Here is a 21,058-nt window from a genome sequence, read left to right as displayed (position 1 = left end):
ATGAGTCTAACACTGCAATGGGGTGGCTTAGAGTTTATCTTCCTTTGGGAGTATGTCTTCCCAACACTTCAAAATTCTTCAACTCTTTCTAGGCAACAATTGCCCTTCTAGAAATTTATCCTAAGGCAAAGAGGACTCATAAAGAAGCAGGATCAATCCTAGATTCTGTGACAAGAAAGCAAAAGAACATAAATGCTCAACAAGTCAGACCAGTTAAATCAATCACAGTACCTGAAAGCTCTGCTGACAATAGATATGATATGAAATTGTGTTCCCCATACATTTTAGATAGAAGGGAAAGTAAACAATCCAGTAATGGCTTGTATTTGAAAAAAATAATGAGTGTTCATGTGTTAAAATTGTAGTGGCATACATCAATTTACCAAAATGTCGAAGCGACTTTATGTGTTGGTGTGACCAATGAGATTTTGCATTCTCTGTGTCAAACCATATTTTATAAATCTTTATCTTTCTATGACTTCCTTGTACAACTTGCAACGTTTTTAAAAATAGTAGCAATTCCATGTTTAAATATCATTCTCTTTTCTGAGAGCTAGACTTTTTTTTCTTCCTAGCATGAAGAAAGGACCATGAATCTCCATTAATGGAAAAAGATGTGGCTTGCCATAGCCCTGAGGGATACTTCCAGTGGGATGATTACAGCTACCATGACAACAAGGAGAGGATGTGATGTCACATAATGACCCGGGGACGGTGATGTTCCCGTCCCAATGCAGAATTCTGCCCGCCAGCTGGAAATCCAGCAGAGACCTCATTAAAGGCATCTGTTCAGTAATTACTACAAGTTTCCCCTCATCAGGCATCCAACTCTGAAAACAGCTCTAGCCCAGAGCTCTGACTTCTGACTCACAGACAGCCTTACTGTCCCACTTCTGTCGCACTCTGACTGACAGTCACCAAACCTCTGGGGTCAGGTGTCGCCATAGTGGACAATGCTGTGGGAACAGCTTGCACAGGACAGAAGGAGCCTGAGGACATACAGGAAAAGATTTGCTTATCAACCAAAGCCTCAAAGTGTCCAACTCATCTTTTACTGCCTCTTCCAAGGAACGTGTGACTTCCACTGAAGAAATGGCAAATAGCAAAGACTGCAGAACAGAGCCAGAGCCATAGTATAGCGGGTAAGGTGTTTGCCTTTCACACCGCCAACCTGGATCCGATTCCCGGCATCCCATCAGATCCCCAGAGTCCACAAGGATCTCAGAGCACAGAGAAAGGAATAAGCTCTAACTACTGCTGAGTGTGCTCCCCCTCCCCCCAAAAAAAAAACCCAAACCAAAAAGTCAAAGATTGCAGAGCAAACCAAAGAATCAGTCACACTGTCAGAATTAGAATGAGTTCTTCAATAATGCATACACGGAGTCCCTGTTCTCACTCTGCACTGCACAGGATGGGGATAAACTGCTATGTTCTAAAGACTGGACAGGGAGGCGGGGGGGGGGGGGGGGTGGCACTTGCCTTGAATGTGGTCAATCCAGGTTTAGTCCCTGGCATCCTACATGGTCCCCCACACACTGCCAGGAGTAATTCCTGAGTATTGCCAGGTGAGCCTCAAAATCAAAATAATAATAATAATAATAATAATAACAACAACAACAATAGATTTTCAAAGGAGTTTTAGAAGTTAAATAGGTGCTCCTAGTACTCAAAAACTTTAGTTCTCCTAAAAAAAAAAATTTCTTGCAGAAAACTAGATAAAGCTAGAGCCAGCGAAATAGTACAGCAGGTAAGGTGCTTGGCTTGCATGAAACTGACTGGGGTTTCAACTCCAACACCACATATGGTCCCCAAACCCCACCAGAAGCGAGCCTTGAGCAAAGTGCCAGGAGTAAGCCCTGAGGGGCAGCCCAAGTGCAGCCCCAAAGCAAAAAACAGGTGGGAGGAGTGTCACACCGACAGTACAGGGGTTAAAGCACTTGGCTAGCAACTAACTCCACTTTGATCCCTGGCACTGCATATGGTTCCCCAAGCACCACCATGTATGATTCCTGGGCACAGAGCAAGGAGTAAGTCCCCCTGAGCATCACAAGGTACCCCCACCCCCATACTAACACTGTAATGGATTTAATTTTCTGGCTTTCTTATTTGTTTTTTTTTTGGGGGGGGGGGGTTTGGGTCACACCTGGCGATGCACAGGGGTTACTCCTGGCTCTGGCTTTTTTAAAAATGGGGGGCACGCCCAGCTGTGCTCAGGGCTCACTCTTGGCAAGCTCGGGGAACCATAGTGCATGGGATCGAACCCAGGTTGGGTGCATGCAAGGCAAATGCCCTACTTGCAGCCCTATCACTCCAGCCTCTGTAATATATTAAAAAAAAATTTTAAAGCAGAGAAAGAGCCGAGAGACAACACAGCAAGTAAGGCACTTGCTCTGCATTCTGTCAACTTGGGTTTTATCTTAGCACATGGTATGGTCTCCAGAGCTCCCCCTGGAGTGATCCCTGAGCACAGGTGTCCAGAGCACTGCCAGGAGTGCCAAAAAATCTTTATCTGCCTAGAATATGTTTTTCCTCTGTCAATCCCATCTTCAAGTTCATTCAGCTCAGGAATTTCCAAACTAAGTTCCACATCAGAGTCACTTGGAAAGCTTTCAGAATATACAGACAAGGCCGGGCCTCGTCTCAAAACTGTAAAACCAGAACCTGCAAAGCATGATGTCCAAGAATTATTAACAAGCTCCCTCTTTGGTTCTTTTACAGCCAGCCTGCCTCTGCAGTATTTGAAAACCACAGATCTAACTAATTCCTACTCCTTTATAGTTGGTTGGAAATTTGAGTCTCACGATTTCAGCTGTTGACTCTAGTCTGGCTATTTATCTCAATCATTCCTTAACATCACAGGTTTACCTGGGTCTCCTTGACCCTTACTCCCATTGCTTCTCATCGGTTTCTACTTCCCTTTCCCCTTCACTCGTTTCTTTCCTTCTCCTCCTCCCTATTCTCTGGAGCCAACAATGATCTAGGCAACACCCTCCTCCCTTAAACCACTGCATTTCCCCACAGAAATTGTGAGACCCAAACTTTAATAGGTGCTTGTCAGAATGGCAGGCTGGGGCTGGAGGGGGGGGGCACCTGGGAACACTGGTGGAGAGAAGGTGACACTGGTGCCAGGATTGATGATGGAATATTGCATGTCAAAAACCCAACTAAGAATAACTTTGTAATTAATTCATAGTGCTTTAATAAAATAAAATTTTGAAGGAAAAAATATCTGGGAATATCCCTCAATTCTTGGTTGTATTTCTCCCATACTAAAAGGAAACTCTTGGTCCCAAAAAACAGAAAATCTTGATTCAAAGACTCTCAGACCTCACTGGTAAGATTGTTAAAATGGCAGAAAACAAGGCTGGCATTCCTTAGAAGTTAAGTATTAATTTGCCATACAAGCCAGCCATCTATTCCATTCCTAAGAATCTACCCAAAGAATGAAGACATATGTCCACAGAAAGATTTGCCCATGAATGTTTATAGTAACATTACTCATAAGACAAAACCCAAAACAACCCACGTCCATCAACTGGTGAATGGATTCATTAGTGCATATGTCAACATAATGGAACCTTATTCAAAACAAAACAGAACGAAGTAGTCATACGACTACAAATGATTAACTGCACACAGCTAATGGCAGGACAGTCAGTCAGCGGGCACCGAATAGACATTTATAAAAGAATGGAGGGGCTGATGGAGTTGTCGGTTGAAATAAACTGCAAGAAACATTCTGGTCCTGGGAATCTAATACATGATTTGCCTTCATCAAGCAAGGTTATAATCTCTTTCCTCCTTAGAAACTAGGAGGAGATGGTGGATGTCCCCGAAAGTGCTTCAAATTTTTATCCAAGGTATGTCCCATGGGTATAAAAAGATCTCTTCCTCTGACAGCCTCAAGCATGATCAAACAAAGTTCACACGAATCTTTAGCTTAAGATGCTCTGGATTCAAAACCTGATCTATTTCCCTGAATATGTGTTTTTGTTTCCTTATTAGAAGAGAGAGAGGAATTAAATGAGATTGTGCTTATAATCATGCTATAAATCCTGAGAAACATGGAAACATGTGCAGCATTCTCTCTCTTATTTCTCTCCTCTCCTCTCCTCTCCTCTCCTCTCCTCACTCTCCTCTCCTCTCCCTCTTCTTCTCTCTCTCTCTCTCTCTCTCTCTCTCTCTCTCTCTCTCTCTCTCTCTCTCTCTCTCTCCCCAATTCCTTTTGTGGGGTCTGCAAAGTTTTCGCTTTGGTTTGGTTTGGGGCCACACCCAGCAGTGCTCTGGGTCTACTCCTGGCTCTGCACACAGGGATCAATCACATCTGGCAGTGCTCAGGGAACCATACGGGGTGCCCGGGATCAGACCTGGGTTGGCTGCGCAAAGCAAGTGCCTTTATCACTGTACTATTTCTTGGGCCCCAAAGCATATTCCCAAAACAAAAAGATAATAAGTATTAGGGTCCCCTGATTTTCAGAAGTTTGCATTAGGTAGGTCACTTCACTTTTCTGAAAATGCTTTATAGTAGAACCTCTTTTCACCAACCTAAAGTAATAGTAATAAAGATTTTTGCTTCTCCAGTGCAGGCAAAGAGGGAAGAACTGACAGCACTTGTTTGACAGTGAACATTATAAGGAGACAGCACCAACCCCTGGGTGGAAAGAAACGCTGCCCGGGCCAGGGAGTAGCTCAAAGGGCTGGAACACATGCTTTGCATGTGTGAGACCCGTAGTCTGATACTGCCGGGTGTGGTGGGGTGATCTGCCTCACCAAATCATATGAAATAACACGTAAAATTTAAAATACTGTTGCTATATGACAACAGCATTCTAAGTTTTATATGTTATTTCATATGATTTGGTGGATTAATTTCGGATTCTGGAACATTAAAATAACTTTTCCCTATAAATGAATGGTAACTGCTTTTTTTTTTTAATTTGTTTCCACCATTTCAACTTAAGAAGAGTTCAATTATTGAATACTTAACTTTAACTCTTTTTTTTTTTTTTTTTTTTTTTTGCTCTTTAGGTCACACCCGGCAATGCACAGGGGTTACTCCTGGCTTTGCACTGAGGAGTTACTCCTGGCGGTGCTCAGGGGACCATATGGGATGCTGGAAATTGAACCCAGGTTGGCTGCGTGCAAGGCAAACGCCCTACCCGCTGTGCTATTGCTCCAGCCCCTGAATACTTAACTCTTAAAGAGTATTTTATAGGATTATTTTTCTTTTATATGAAAGGAAGTACCTTACATTTTGTGTGTGTTGAGAGAGAGAGAAAGAGAGAGAGAGGGATTGGTTTGGAGCACTGCATATACATGTATGTGTAGGAGAAAGAGGGAGATAAAAATGGGGGGAGTGAGGTACACTACACCCTAACAGGCATGCTGTGAAATGTTGTTTCACTTAGCTAATGAATTAAATTCCAGGTTTAGGGAAGCTCAGATGATCATGAGGGTCTAGGCATTGCCTGTGAGAGCCAAGTAGCTTTAAATGCCCATAATGGAACCAAGTTTTAAATACAGGAAATGTATCAAAACAATGGCGATTGCATTCAAATATAAAATTTTAGTATCATTATGACAGTAACCTAAGATAATGAAAAATATAGAAGCTGATTCACCAAAATGTTAAAAAAAAAAGGTCATTTCTGGATAAAGAGATCATCTTAACTGCATTTCTAAATCGAATATGGATCACTTGAGGTAAATAAAGTTAATGATCTTGTCCTTGTACTGTGAAAAAAATGTGTTAAATAATTAGGAAAATGAAGAGAACCTGCAACCCCCTGCCACCTGTTCCTCCAGTGGCTTGAAAGTCAGTGTCATGTGTCTAAAGAGAATGAATGCTCAGAAGGGCGTAAGCAGGCCCAGGGAGAGAAGGAATTCCATAGCCATGACTGAAATCAGTACCAGTTAACAAGCACAGAATGCTACAGCTAGAGTGTGCTTTTTCTTTTAAAGCATATTTTATTTATTTAGCTTTATTTAGCAGAAAGTAATACAAAATCTGGGCAGAGAGACAGTCCAGCTGGTAGGGTGCTTGCCTTCACATGCAGCCTATATGTGTGTGTGTGCTTTGTTTTGTTTTTTAATTTATTTTATTTTTATTGAGCCACTTTGAGATACACAGTTACAAAGCTGTTCATTATCAGGTTTCATTCATACAATGATCTAACACCCATACCTCCACCAGTGTCCATTCCCCACCACCAATGACCCCATTTTTCCTCCAACCATCCCCCCTCCACCAGCCTGCCTCTATGGCTGTATAGCAGGCACTTCCCCCCCTCTCTCTTTCTCTCCTCTCCCCCCCATCGCTCTCTCACTCTCTCCCTCCCTCTCTCCCTTTCTCCCTCCCTCTTTCCCTCCCTCCCTCCCTCTCTCTCTTTCTCTCTCTCTCTCTCCACGCCCCTCCACTTCCAAAAAGTGCTTTTTTAAAAATTAGCATTTCTTAGGGGGCCACACCTAGAGTGCTCAAGGCTTACTCCTGGCTCTGCACTCAGGAATTACTCTGATAAACTCAGGGGACCATATGGGGTGCTGGAGATTAAACCCAGGTTTCCTGCACACAAGTCAAGTGCCTTATCCACTGTACTATCGCTCAGGCCCTTAAGTGTGCTTTCGTGAACACAAATATGATGCTGCATCTCCTAAAAATCATCAGCTGTCTTACACTGTTCTTGGGGAAGTGACTAAATCCATCCGCCAGTCTACAAAGACCCTTCTGCTACCCCTCTAGTTTCTACTTGATCCATATTCCTCCCCTACCCACCCTCCGACCATACCCTCCGAACACGGGACTTCTGCACAGGCTCTCCTGCCTCCTGCCTCCTCCACGGACCTCCTTCACCAGGGAAGCCCAACCCTAGACTAAGTTCAATTTCTCAATCTCTCTGTTCAGATACTAAACACACAGTTGTGTCCCAAAAGAACATTCTAGTTGCCTTGCTGAGACGTATGCAATGATGAGGCAAGTTTAGAGGCAGGGAGGCCACTTGGAAATATTGCAACCAACTCGGTGAGAAATGAGAGAAGAAAATCCACAGGCAGACCCAGGGCCAAAGTAAATGGGATGGGCACAGTGACTTGGGTTCGAAGGTGAGTCCCAGATTTTTACGTGGATTGCCCACACTCTCTGAAGCATAGAAACTGTCTTTCCATCCCTGTTCTGGAAGAAGCCACTTTGCACTCCTGAAACCCCACTTTCTCCAGCTGCAAAATACTCACAATTCTCTTGCAGGATAACTGGCAGTATCTAAAGAGTTGATATGTGGGAAAGCATTTCACCAACAGTAAAACCTTTATCATAACCATCAGCAGCATGGGGAGCAACCGTGTAATAGCTGCCAAGAACATCACAAGAAAAAGAATAATCTCAAGAAATTATCACTAAGACCAGAGAGTCTTAAACAACTGGGCTGATCTCTACAACTTTACTGTTTTCATTGTCCTCAGCAACTGGCCTCATGAATGAGAAAGAAGAGAAGAAATGAGATGAGAAGGAAGATGAGAAAAGAAGAGAAGGTATGGTATTAACAGTGATGGATCTGCAGATGGCCACGATCTTCTTTTGCTTCCATTAAGTTCTCTTTAAGAATGATGGGAGGAAAACAACCAGTGCTGGCATGGATGTGGAAAGAAAGGAACTCTCTTTCATTGTTGGTGGGAATGCCAACTGGTCCAGCCCTTTTAGAAAACAATATGGACATTCCTTAAAAAAAAATTGAGCTTCCATATGACACTGCAATACCACTTCTGGGAATATATCCTGATGGTGCAAAAAAGTACAGTAGAAATGACATCTGCACCTATTTGTTCATTGCAGCACTGTTCACAATTGCTAAAATCTGTAAAGAACCGAGTGCCCAAGAACAGATGACTGGCTAAAAAAACTTTGGTACATCTACACAATGGAATACTATGCAGCTGTTACGAAAGATGAAATAATAAAATTTGCTTAAAAGTGGATCAACATGGAGTGTACCATGCTAAATGAGATGAGTCAGAAAGAATGGGACAGACATAAAATGACTGCACTCATTTGTGGAATATAAAATAACATAATATGAGACTGACATCCAAGGACAATAGAGACAGGGTCAGGAATACTGCTCTATGATTGGCAGCCTGCCTCATTAAGTGGAGGAGAAGGCAGCTGGAATAGAGAAGGGATCACTAAGTCAATGATGGTTGAAGGGATAGTTCGGGATGGGAGATGTGTGCTGAAAGTAGATAAAGGACCAAACGTGATAGCCTCAGGGCCGGAGCAATACTAGAGCAGGTAGGGTGTTTGCCTTGCATGCAGCCACCCTGGGTTCAATCCCTGGCATCCCATATGGTCCCCTGAGCACTGCAAGGAGTGATTCCTGAGTGCAGAGCCAAAAGAAATCCCTGAGCATCACCAGGTGTGTCCCAAAAGGAAAAAAAAAGTGATAGCCTCTAGGTATCTGTATTGCAAACCATAATGCCCCAAAATAGAGAGAGAGTATGGGGGAAATGTAGAGGCAAGGAAAGGTTTGGGATGGGGATGGGGGAATGGGGAGGTAGATACTGGGGACATTGGTGGTGGAAAATGTGCACTGGTGGATGGATGGGTGTTCGTTGTGTGACTGAAACTCTAACACGAAAGCTTTGTAACTGTATCTCACGGTGATTCAATTAAAAAATAGAGTAACAACAACAACAAAAAGAATTATGGGAGGTTGTATCGATAGTACGGCAGGTAGGACACCTGCTTTGCATGCGACCAACCCAAGTTCGACTCCCAGCACCCCATAAAGCCCCAACGGTGGGCGTGATCCCTGAAGGCAGAGTCAGGAGTAAAGCCTGAGCACCACTGACTGTGGCCCAAAAGAAAATCAGAAAAGAAAGGGGGTAGGGAGGAGATTCCCTTCCAATACCAACTGGACAAAATCTGGAAAGCTAAAGCAATTTCCAATTGTTAAAGAAAAATGAATCACTGAGCCAAATGAGTCTTTCTTGCAAATGGAGAGCTAATGACTTCAAAAAATAATCCATCCTGGGATCCAGAGCAATAGTACAGCAGGCAGAGCATTTGCCTTGCATGTGTCTGACCTGGGTTTGATTTTGATCTTCAGCACCCTATATGGTCCCCCAAGCACCACCAGGAGTGATTCCTGAGTGCAGAGCCAGGAGTAACCCCTGAGCATCACTGGGTATGACAAAAAGCAATAACAAAATAATTAAATTTTTTAAAAATGGCTCACTCTGGGACACAAAGTTTCCAACAGACTGTGGGGGTCGGGGGGAGGACTTTGTGATTTCAGGGCAAACGTCTCAGCCAGATGAAATACCTATAGACTTGGCATTAACTATGGAGAACGGAAATGGGAAAGGAATTAAGGCTTATATGGACCTAGAATGGTATTATTACTAGGCTAGAATGGCATGCCACATGTAGCTTTTATTTCTGCCTTCTGTAATTCATAAAGATAAAGAGAGTGTTCAGAAACAGTGGACATCAGAGCCATAGGGGTGAATATCAGCGCCCAGCAATTCATCTCCTGTGTACCTACCACAGAACCCACAGGATTCTTTATATACCACATTTCTTTTTCTCACAGACACCAAGGAATACTTTCTAGAAATCATTTTCAAGAGCCAGAATACCTGATAAATAAATCATCGAGCATACCCAAAGAAAATTTCCAACCATCCAAAAATTTAAGAATGAGTCAAAGGGAACGAGAATAGGGCCTGCATCCTGCAGGCTTGCACTGACCATCACTCCCCTGTAGCTTCTCCAACCAGAGCCTCATTAGCAAAATGGGAATAGACCAATGAGCAAACACGCTTTCCGAGACGCTCCATGAGCACTGACAGTTGCCAGACAAGCAAAGCCCAGTAGCTGCTCCTCTCTTTTTTCTTCTCCAAGCTCAAGGAATCATACCTGGACACTCTAAGGCTTTTCCAGTTACAAGAAAGCCGCGTCTGCGGTTTCCTCTCCAAGAAACCACCCTTGGCAGCACCCTATGTGATTAGCGCTCATAGGCAGAGTCCCAGCTACTCTGGTCCAGTCTCACTGCCCACTGACTGCCCTCCCACCAGTGAAATGGTCATTTCCAGGAACTTGGCCTCCAAGCCTTCCCAGAACCCCTTTGTTAAAGGGCTGGGTCTCAGGCCAAGCTCCCACCATACTCCGAGGTGCGCCTGCCACACTGCACAGGAAGTGCCAACAGCCCTTCCCAGAGCAGCTGGCACCTATTATCCACAGCCAGCTGAAAGCACTCAGCTGGGCTGAGGCACTCCAGATCCCTGGGATGGTAGGGAAGCCTCCAAGAACACAATCATAGCTTTGCTGCCATGACCTCTGTGCGGTGGCTGGCAGGAGCTGTGGGGGGCACCCAGCAGGCATGCTGGCCAGCACCATCCAGAAAAGCAGCTGTGGGTCTGGGAGACTTGCCCGCTGGTTTCAGAGCAACTCCATCATCACAACCAATAGCTACCAATTACTGGCCCCTCCAGCGAGCTGGGCTCTCCTGTTTCTCGTCCTACTGAGCTTCCCCAGAAACACGACAGAAGGACGCATCATCCTCTTGATGGACAAGGGACACGAAGCTCAAAGGTTGTTGGCTGTTCTCACAATCCGAGAGCCAGGCAGTGGCCAGAACTGCATCTGGAGCCCAACCTTCTCATCACTCTACTTTGCACTGGCCTAGGAGGGCTAGACATCTGAACACATAGGGACTCACCTTGCAAAGTCATTACAAGTGACACACTATCATCCTGAAAGATGAATAGCTAGCTTAGAAAAACAGAAATTCATGAAGGAGTCATCAAAATAAATGATCCATCATGTGCCCCAGGGCATACATGGGAATGCCCTGTGGCAGGAAATGGCAACTCTGGACAAAAAAAGCAAAAAAACAAGGTCATCCTTACAGATTTTAAAAGAACCATATATTTGGGTGTTTGGGTGCTTCATCAAACAGGAATCAAAGTTGATTGTTCTTATTAATTTTTGTTCATATTTAAACTATTATTTAAAATACCATCAATTAAGTACCATATTATTTACATACATATATAACATATATATATGATTGTCATGGAAATAATAACATTGATATAGGACTTGCTACATACCTGGTGCTACATTGACGGTTTCATGTACATTAACTCATTTAATCCTCAGCTCCCTAAAAGACTGGTGATATATATATATATATGTATATATATGTATGTATATATATATTCTTTTAATAGGTAAACACTGTGAAATGCAGAGGGGTTAGGTAACTTGTCTAAGATCAGACTGTTAAAATGCCGTGAAAACACAGAGATGAATCTCAGACCTGAGCAACTTGCGGCGGAGATGGCCCTAGACTTTGCAAAAAGCCTTCTCTGCTGGGCTGCTCCAGAAAGGGGCAGATGTTGCCCCTCCACCTGCCCTCTAAGAGCTCCAGCGGGTACCATTTTCTAGAAGCCATCGAGAAGCACCAGGTACGAAATCGCAGTGATGGCAAACCCCAAGTCTTGAAGGACAGGGGAGTGGGCCTTCCTTCCCCCAGCCCCAATGGGATGCCAAGATCACATCTGCCCACCATCTACTTAAGCTCCCATGTGGCCACGATCCAGAGACACAGAGATGAATCTCCGACCTGAGCAACTTCCTGCAGCAATTTCTTCAGACCCTGATTATTAAAAACTTAGAATTCCTTGATGGCGTGGCCACTCTTGTGGCTGCGTGACATTATATTATATCCATAACAAGCAATACAAAACACATTGTCTAGCATGGCATTTTTGGCAGGTATGAGGGGTGGTAGGACTGGTTTTGAAATATCGAATGTAACTAGAGAAAGAACATTTTGCAAACTGCCATACAGGCAGGGGGAGGTATGGAATGGGGGGGGGCGGAATTTGGAGATTTTGGTGGTGGAAAGGATGGGTGTTTGACTATATGATCAAAGATCAAACATGAGATTTTGGTTACTGTATCTCACAGTGAATTAATAACATTTTTTAATAAAATAAAATAAAATACCATGAAGTCAAAATTCAAACCAACAGAGTCAAGTTATAGGACCTTGCTCTAATATCTCTCCATATACTGCTTCTCAAACCCAGTAAGCAAATTAAGCAGGACCTAAACACCAGATGCTTACACAACTATTATCTATTGCCACTTTTCTTGCTCCTACCAAAAAAATCTGTGGTTAAGGCTGAAGTTACAGGGCTTCCTATCAGATGAGAATGAAGTTAACCCCTGCAGGCAAACACAAACTCCTGGAGCTTTTCCAGTGGCTTTGATATTATAAAGGCAAAGCCTGGAAAACCCAGACTGGTTGGTATTACCTGCCTTTGCATTCTTCCTGAGACAGAGCTCGGTGTATCAAAGTTCACTAAGAAGAAGAATTACTATACAAAGTAGGATACAAGAAATCTATATACTTCCACTCTACATTCAACTGGTCTCCTCTTTGCTCTGCAAAGCATCATTCACCTCAGAGTGGGTGTCACTGGCCCATTCCCCTGCACTTTCTCACGCTGGAAAATCTAGAACACTTTGAGACACAAAGCTCATCTCCTTCCTGAAATAGCAGGAACACAGAGATTTCCTTACCCAACCAGGAAACTCTAGAAGAAGAAACTGAGGCCAAATACAAATGACTCCCCAGACTAAAGAGAAAGTGAGTGAGTAAACTCATCTCTGTTCTCAGTTGTCAGCCCAGTATATACTGGCCACTGCCCTCTGCATTTTTCCCTGTCCTTGCTCACACTGAGCAAATGTATGTAATCTAATACAATTGTGCTATAAACTGTGCCCCCAATTCATATTGAAACCAAATCCCCGATATATTAGCAAAGTATGGACTTTGGAGCGATGATTAGATCATAAGGGTGTTGCTCTCGTGAATGGGATCAGTGCCCCTACGAAGGAGACTCAAGAGCTCCCTCCCCTATTCTGCCTTGTGAGGACAAGGCTGCTTCCACACCAGGAAGCACCTTCCCAGATACTGGTCTGCCAAGGTCTTGATCCTGAAATTCTGAGTCTTCTGAACTGTCAGGAGTGACTTTCTAAGAAATAACTGGTATTGTTAACAGCACCAGGAAAGATAAAATGAAATAAGACAATACCTAGGAGCTTACTTGTCACACTTAAATTCCCCAGCCCAACAAAGTAGCACTGTCATCCGGTTGTTCATCAATTTGCTCGAGCAGGCACCAGTAATGTCTCCATTGTGAGACTTGTTACTGTTTTTGGCATATCGAATACGCCACGGGGAGCTTATCAGGCTTGCCAGGCTCTGCCGTGCGGGGAGGATACTCTAGGTAGCTTGCCAGGCTCTCCGAGAGGGACGAAGGAATCGAACCCGGATTGGCCACATGCAAGGCAAACACCCTACCTGCTGTGCTACCGCTCCAGTGTAGGACAATGAATTTTATTCCTGTAATGCATCTCTCCCAAAAGCAGAACAATATATAACAGAGTGCTGGTGTTGAACTCCAGCATCTAACCGAGGAGATTTTTCTATTCTGGCCTCTACTAAGTCCAATCCTGATTTATCCTCTCCCCCTGCTGTTCCCCAGGGTGCAACTAGACTTAAATGTCATTTCTACAATGCTTTCCCCTCTAAACACACACACACACAAACACTCTCTCCCTCTCTCTCTCTCTCTCTCTCTCTCTCTCTCCCACGTCCTTGGAGAACTCTCTGCCCATTGCTCTGTTCCACCCGGTCTTCAAAGGCTGGGTAGATATAGGAGGGTAAGAGAATACCCGCTGCACACTCTCTCCTTCCTATCTGCTGACAACAGCCATCACACTGGTAGCACGTATCCTGGCAGTCTCTCTCACACCATCGCAGCCAATACTCATCCAGATTAGGAACATCCTTGAGTGTACCCACAAATCCTAAGCGTTTGCCAGAGTCAACTCAAATCAGTCTGTTTTCATCAATTTCAGTGGCAGGGCAGGGACATGAGCAATCATACATGTTACAGCTAGGGACTCGTCCCACTCCCTGGTCACGGACAACATGCCCAAACAGTACTGTTCACGTGCAATTTCAAAGGCCAGTGGGACCACTCAGTGTACATGCTCTCCAAAACCTCATCCTCCAACTACTGGCTGATAAGCCAAGCCCGTGGTCAGAGCCTGACTCTTCAGCTCCCTTTGGTTGAGGCGCAAGTGTCAGACACAGAGGGTTCGCATTAAGTTTCTAAAACAAAGAGTGTCTGAAAGGCATTTTAGTTCTAACCCGGCCATTTTCCACCTCTAATGTCACATGGTCCTCTTCATCTGAGGACCAAGCTCCCCCATATTCCCCCATTAACAAGTGGAAAAACTGAGGCTCACAGACACAACCTGATTTGCCAAGATGCAGACTAGGGAGTGTGGAGCAAAGGAACTCCTGGATGGATACAGGTGGCAATACAACTGTAGAATATTTCACCCTGGATCCTTATTTGTTTCTGTGCTTCTCACCATCATCCCCAACCAGCATACACCCCCACAGCCTTTCCTCCTGCACCCAGTCAGACACTAGACCAGAAGTTCCCAAACTTCTATCACCCCTTTTCAGAAAAAAAAAAAATACATGTGTTCAGCAGTCCCCTTATCTAAAGGAATAGCAGAAAGTGACCCCCAAGGCCATGACCACCCTTGGATATTCCAGCACTGGACTGGGAGAGGGGAGGGTGCACCCCACTTCAGGAAACACTGCACTAGACAGAGAAGACACAGTCTGGGCTGAGAAAGTCCTCGTCATGTACACCTGGGCTGGGAGCCCTGTGCCAGGGCAGAAAGGGGACACACCCCCTGTGCATGCAGCCACACCCCCAGGCCTCTGCTGTACCCAGAGACTTTCCTCGCCCCGCCACCCCCCAAGCACCCTGAAAACACTGGCCAGCCGGTTTCCGCCCCTCCCTTCCCCCCGGCATGGGTTCCCAGGTCCCAGCAGTCCCGGGACGTGGAGGGTATGCCCAGCCCCAGAGTGATCCAACTGCTCTCAAGGGGCCCCTTGTTTTTCCTCCTCTGGGACAAACCCATGGAGAGACACACGGGGACAAGCGAGCCAGTGGCAGTTACTATAGGAAACGCATCCCTCTGTTAGCAACACTCCTTTAAGTACAAGCCGAGAATTTTCCATAACACCACCAGGTTCAGTTTTGAAGGAAGCCATTCCTTTACCCTATTCCCCACCCACTTCACAACCCTCCACCCCAGTATGAGTTTCACCCATTTCCTTCTGGCTCCCTAGAGGTCATCACTGAGGGGAGATGGGAAGACGAGAGCCCTCCATAAGCCCCCACTTTCTCCTCTGTCACGAACAGGGAAGAAAGCCCCAAAAGAGATGGTGAGGCCCCCAGGGAGGTAAGAAGCACTGCTTTGGGGTTCTGCAGCTGTGACTCACTCCACAGGGGAGAGTGTTTGCATTTCAGGCAGCTTTTTGGAGAAAGGAAGAATGTGTGAATCCACTTAATACCAACCCAAACAGATCCCCAAATCCCAAAGGCCAGGAACATTCTTCTGGAAGGCCAGTGATTCTGCAACTTTCCTGTCACAACCCTTCATTTCCTATTCAGATGGTTCACCAGTACCGTGGGGAGTCAAGTTCTACTTTAACCCCGGCCCTGACTTCAACCAATGCTCATCTGACATTCCTACATTCAGAGGTTGGGAAATCTCCCGGGGAAGGAAAGCTTCCCAACACCCAGCCCTTCAGTGGGACATGGCACAAGCTTCACCTCCTTTCTGGTTTCCAATACCTGCCCTGAGAAAATTATATAAAGAAGACGCAGCACGATTTGGCCAGGAACACAGGGCCCTGGGACCTAACAGGAAGTTCTCATGGGAGACAAACCAAGAAGCCTCCTTTCTCTGACCCAATCTTGCTCTCGGGAACAGCTCTGCTCCCTGGCAGCTGTGGTCCATCTCTTTCTGGCTTTGCCCCAGCCTACTCTGGCTCAGCACCCCTGGCAAACTTCCAGATTTCTCTTCACCAGAATGAGGCTCAGATTCTCTGTGAGAGGCAGCAAGGTGTGAGGCAAACCCATGCTGACAAGCAGATGTGACCTCAATCCAACTCCATCACAGCCTCAACCCAAGGACTCTCCAAAAACTACTTCCTGGGCCTACAGTGGGCAGAGTGCATGCCTTGCATGTGATCTACTGGGTTCAATTACCAGCACCTCACATGGTTCCACCAAGTCCTGCTAGGAGTGATCCCTGGCTACAGAATCAGGAGTGCCACAGGTTGTGGCTCAAAAACAAAACAAAGCCCCCCAAAAAGGCTTGACTGGGAGTTTCTTCTTCTAAACTGTGTCACAACCAGCACCTAACAGAGTTGCTGTGAACAGTGATAGAAGTGGAACAAACCACCTCACTCAGTGCCTGCTGCCCACACACAGTTTAAAAAAATCCCAGATTCCCTCAATTTAGATGTCCAATGACCATAAGTGGATCATGCAGATGCGGTATGTATACAAAATGGAATACTATGCAGCTGTTAGGAATGATGAAATTATGCAATTCTCAGCAACACAGATGGAGCTGGAAGACATCATGATGAATGAAGTCAGTGAGAAGAAGGATAAATGCTGGATGTCATAACATATGCAGCACTGAGAATAGCTGGATCAAGGAATGCAATGTTTTAGGGGGGGGGGCGTGAATGCCCTGATCAACCTTGACCCAAGAGTATATGGAGGAGAAGGAAAGAAAGAGTGAAGGGGAGGGGGAAAAGAAAGAGATGAGAAGCAATGGGGCTAAGTCAGGGGATTAAAGTACAAGAGTAGGGTTACGGAATGCCAGAGCCAAATATCCAGACCAACGAGTCAACAACACTTAAGTGAAGAGACCCAAACTTTAACAACCAGCCTTGCAGAGGTGTGTGTCAAGAGGGCAGGCAGGCTTGGGTGGTGGTAGGTGGGACAGCTGGGAAGGAACCTGGGAACACTGGTGAAGGAAGTTGACACTGATGGTAGAATTAATGCTGCTATACAGTATATCGAAAACTCAACTATGAATATCTTTGTAAATCATGGTGCTTTAATTATTTTTTAAAAGTGGAAAGAAAATAAATTGATAAAAAATTAATAAATAAAAATATGAATATTCTTCCATTAAATTACTTTAAATTAATAATTAAAATCTATATTTGTATTTAAAACAAAATCTCAAATTCTCATATGAGAGGGAATGCTCACAGGTTCTCTCCTTGGAGGAGCCACCGGGGTTAAGGGAAGTTCCTCACCACGTAATCGGTCTTCACCCAGCGAACTCTTTCAACCTCTGACCTCTGCTCCTGTCCAGAACGTAAAGTCCGCCCCAGGCTCCCAGAGAAAGGCTGTCAGGTGCTCACCAAGAAAACTATTTGCTTCTAGGCAGTCACACCTCTCCTCCCATGGCCCCTGACTACTGCCACAGCCTCTCCTGTAAAGAGCTTCTGTTGCCAGGAGCACAGGATGGACCCCTCCCACAGAAAAATCTCTTTGACTTGAACATTTCGTATGATAAATAAACTAGAAGTAAAGGTGATTCATAAGGAAGGTCAGACAACAGAGAAAAAGAGGAGCAATCTGGGATCTGGGCCCTCGTCAGGATCCTTCTCTCACAGGGTAGGACAGTCCACTGAATAGACACTGAGCATTAAACAGCCCAGCCCACCTATCTCTTGGAGGCCCACAGAGCACTGTTTGGGAGTCCCCTCCCAAAAAAAGTTTAAGTAATAAATTTTAATTACTTATAATTAAAGGGAAAACATACAGGACACAGACATATAAAGGCAATTTTACAAAAGAAGTGAAAAATCTTATCAATCTGAGACTCTGCCTTCCTCCTCTCAAACAGCACTTTACCAGGTAACTGGCCATTTCTCGAGAGGTAGAGTGAGCACTGCCATCCACAACTCTGAGAATGTAACTTGCTATTTCCAGAGGGGAGCTGAGCAATTTTTTTAAGTCCCTAAAAATACACATACTCTTGGATGAAACAATTGGGCTTTTACAAATTTTTTTCTGTAAAACTATTCTTGAACATATTTAAAGATTTCATCTGTACCGAATGCTTTTACAGCAAAAGTTAAATGTAACTAGAGTGCCAAAAGTAGAAGATTAAGTGCATACTTTATATGTGTCATGAAACAAAACCAGTAAGATAGTAAATTATCAAAGACAGATTGTATTTTTTTTTCTTTTTGGGTCGCACCTGGCGATGCACAGGGATTACTCCTGGCTGTGCACTCAGGAACCACCCCTGGCGGTGCTCAGGGGACCATATAGGATGCTGGGATTCAAACCCAGGTCGGCCGAGTGCAAAGCAAACGCCCTACCCGCTGTGCTATCACTCCAGCCCCAGACAGATTGTATTTTATAAAAATAAATTGTTTATTGCAAAAAACATGGAAAGTGCATACAAGAATGTTGAGAATTGAATTACAAAATTACAAGTGATTCTTTAATTGTGTGGTTGATTATGGGCCTAAAACATCTAAAATGTCTCATATGCCCTTAGTAGACTCTATTTTGTAAAGCATTTTATGTGTAAACATACTACATCACCTCAAGAGAACAAATTCCTGGAATGCCAGGTTCAGAAGTCTGAATTATCATCATAAACTTCCCAAGACATTTGCTTAGTTCCCTGAATAATTAGAACAATTATCATTTATTGAATGTCTGCACATGGCAGACACCATGCTAAATTGTACCTTTTAATATGGTGAAATTTAATCTGCAACTCTTGAGAAGAGAATAAATGAATGCTCAGAGATGGGAAATTAGCTGGCACTGACAATCACACTTCCCAGGTGCCTCTGACCAGCAGACCATAGCAGTCTGACAGCTCATTTCCTCTAATGAGGACAAGAGCTTAAGGGAAAGGTTTGGAGGGAACCACAAAATGAACCTGAGTTTTAGGAGTCACACCTCTGGGGAAAGATTCCAGAGACTAAAAGGTAACGAGTTAAAAAGATCATTGTGAAAAGTTTTCTTAACAGACTCAAGGAAACGAATGTGAACCTGTCAGAGATCTTTACTTTTGCTTCTATGTAGTTTTCATTAGTCGTGGGGTTAGTTATTGTAGTACCAGAGGTTGAACCCAAGCAAAAAATGTGTTTTCCCACTGAGCCACATCCCTGCCCTCCCAATGGTCTTTTAACTAAATACTTGACCTAGGCAACCTTTGGTTCATTTCAAGCCTCCTGAATACCCACCAGTACCCTTAGAGACTGAAACCAGACAGTTTCACCTTTAGGAAATCTGTAATTCAAGCAGATGACACAGTAATTGGTCTGAGACAGGTATGAGTTCCAATAGAATTATAGAGATGAGGAGAGTGCAAAGGAAGAAATTCTTTCTGATGGGGAAAGAAAGGGGCAACAGAGACAAGATTTCGCCGGGTGGGGGGAGGCGGGGGGGGGGCATCCATAGCCAAATAGGGTGAGTGGGTGTGTTCAGGCAAGGGAGAACAAAGTGAGAAAGTGAGAAGAAAGAAGCAGGTTAGAAGTGACAGCTGGGGCAGGGAAGGTGAGCTCAAGCCGGTGAGCGAGCCTTGGAAGGCAGAAGGTGGTATTCAGACTCAATTCTGGATGCATTCAGCAGAAGCAGAAGTGGTACAGAGAAGATCTCTTCTCGCTCATCCCTTCTCCTCCCAACATTTCCCTTCTACACCTCCAAGCTGGTGCACCTCACCAAAGCGCACACTACTCGCACACTTCTCATCTCACTTTCAAAGGCTCTGGGGTTCAGCTCAGATTTCAAGTAGACCAGAGCTCACTCAGGAAGAGAAAAACTGCAGCAGCTCCTGCACACCTGGCTCTGCCCTGCTGTTCTCGCAACTGAAATTTCAGAATGGAATCCTTGCAGCTGAAACTTCGGAAGGGAAACCTTTCAACACTGCCCAGCTCCCCGGGATACGGAAGGACCGCTCTGGACCAGTATTTCAAGCTATACACAGTAGGGACTGGGAGAAAGGGCACGAAGACCCCTCTCTTCAGCTGGTCAGCCCTGGAACCCTGTTCCCTCTGACAGTTGTAAGGGTACCTCCAGTACCACAGGGCACGCCGATGGGAAGGGGTTTGGAAGAGAAAGCAAGAGCCACTATGAGCTGAGAGGGCAAGAGAGAGCTTGTTCTCAAATGTTTCTGAAACCTGCTACATCACTCCCCGCCTGCCTGATGATGCTCAGCCTGTCTTGGAGACTCCTGCGGGGCTATTTTTCCTGCACCATCTTCTCCCTCTCCCTCTCTTTAAGCTCCTCTCTCTCTGCCTCCCTGTGTTTCTTCCTCCAAGTGTCCTTTCCTTGAAGTTGGAACTTTTGTAGAAACTGTTTCACAGTTTCTTCTTCTCCTCTCCTTGTCCATTCTCTCTCTCATTCCCTCTCTCCCTCCCTCCCTCCTTTCTCTCTCTCCCTCCCTCCCTCTTTCCTCTCTCTCTCCCTCTCCCCTCTCTCTCTTTCTTTCTCTCTCTGTCTCCCCCATCCCCCTTATTCGTCCCCGCATCTGCCCTGCAGTCTATCCCTTTCCTCTCCCCTCCTCTTCCTTCACTATTCCTAGCCCCTTCTCCGCAGGTCCCTGCCTCCATCCCGCCCGAGCTGCCTTCCTAAACTCTCCTCCGGCGCTCGCTCGCTCGGGCTAGGTGACGAGCCGCCGCTGCGGCGGGTGGCGCCCCCGGGACAGCCCGAGCCCCGGGCGAGGACCCCGCCACCGCCGCCCAGGGCGGGCGCGGGAACGAGGTGCCGGTGCTCACCGATGGTGAAGCTGTAACCGTCGATGCTGAACGTGGCGCTACGGCATTTCTTGAAGCCCTCCTTCCTGTTGCTGGCGTCCGTCATGGCTCAGCCGGAGGCGGGGGACCCCTGCGCCTCCCTGCGCCCCCTGCGCGCTCGGGGGACGCGCGGCTGCGGTTGACAGCGCCCGTCCGTCGGCTGCGGCACTAGGCGCGCGGCGCGGGGCGCGGGCAGCACCGCGGGGCCATCGCCTGCCTGCCTGCTGCTCTGTCTCGCTGCTGGGGGACGCGGGAGGACCCCCGGGGAACGGCGGAGGGCTGGTGTCCCGCTTCTGGCCGCTGTTGTCTCCAGCAGACCCGAGCGC

General features: G+C 45.7%; 1 protein-coding gene across 5 annotated transcripts in view; it reads right to left on the bottom strand.

The window, feature by feature from the left end:
- PDE1C (phosphodiesterase 1C) overlaps nucleotides 1-21,058 on the bottom strand; it is a 645,533-nt gene that overhangs the window by 502,373 nt on the left and 122,102 nt on the right. Inside the window, exon 1 of one of the 5 annotated variants that reach the window (XM_004606904.2) lies at nucleotides 20,715-21,049. The exons of the other annotated variants lie outside the window; for them this stretch is intronic. Coding sequence (XP_004606961.1) covers nucleotides 20,715-20,799 — 85 coding nt within the window. The 5' untranslated portion in view covers nucleotides 20,800-21,049. Of the gene's footprint in view, nucleotides 1-20,714; nucleotides 21,050-21,058 lie in introns of those variants that run through there. 5 annotated transcript variants of the gene reach the window in all.

Source organism: Sorex araneus, chromosome 1, assembly GCF_027595985.1.
Source record: "Sorex araneus isolate mSorAra2 chromosome 1, mSorAra2.pri, whole genome shotgun sequence".
NCBI classification, from domain to species: Eukaryota; Metazoa; Chordata; class Mammalia; order Eulipotyphla; family Soricidae; genus Sorex; species Sorex araneus.
Note: the sequence above shows the minus strand (reverse complement) of the source record. Positions and strands in the feature narration are given on the sequence as shown.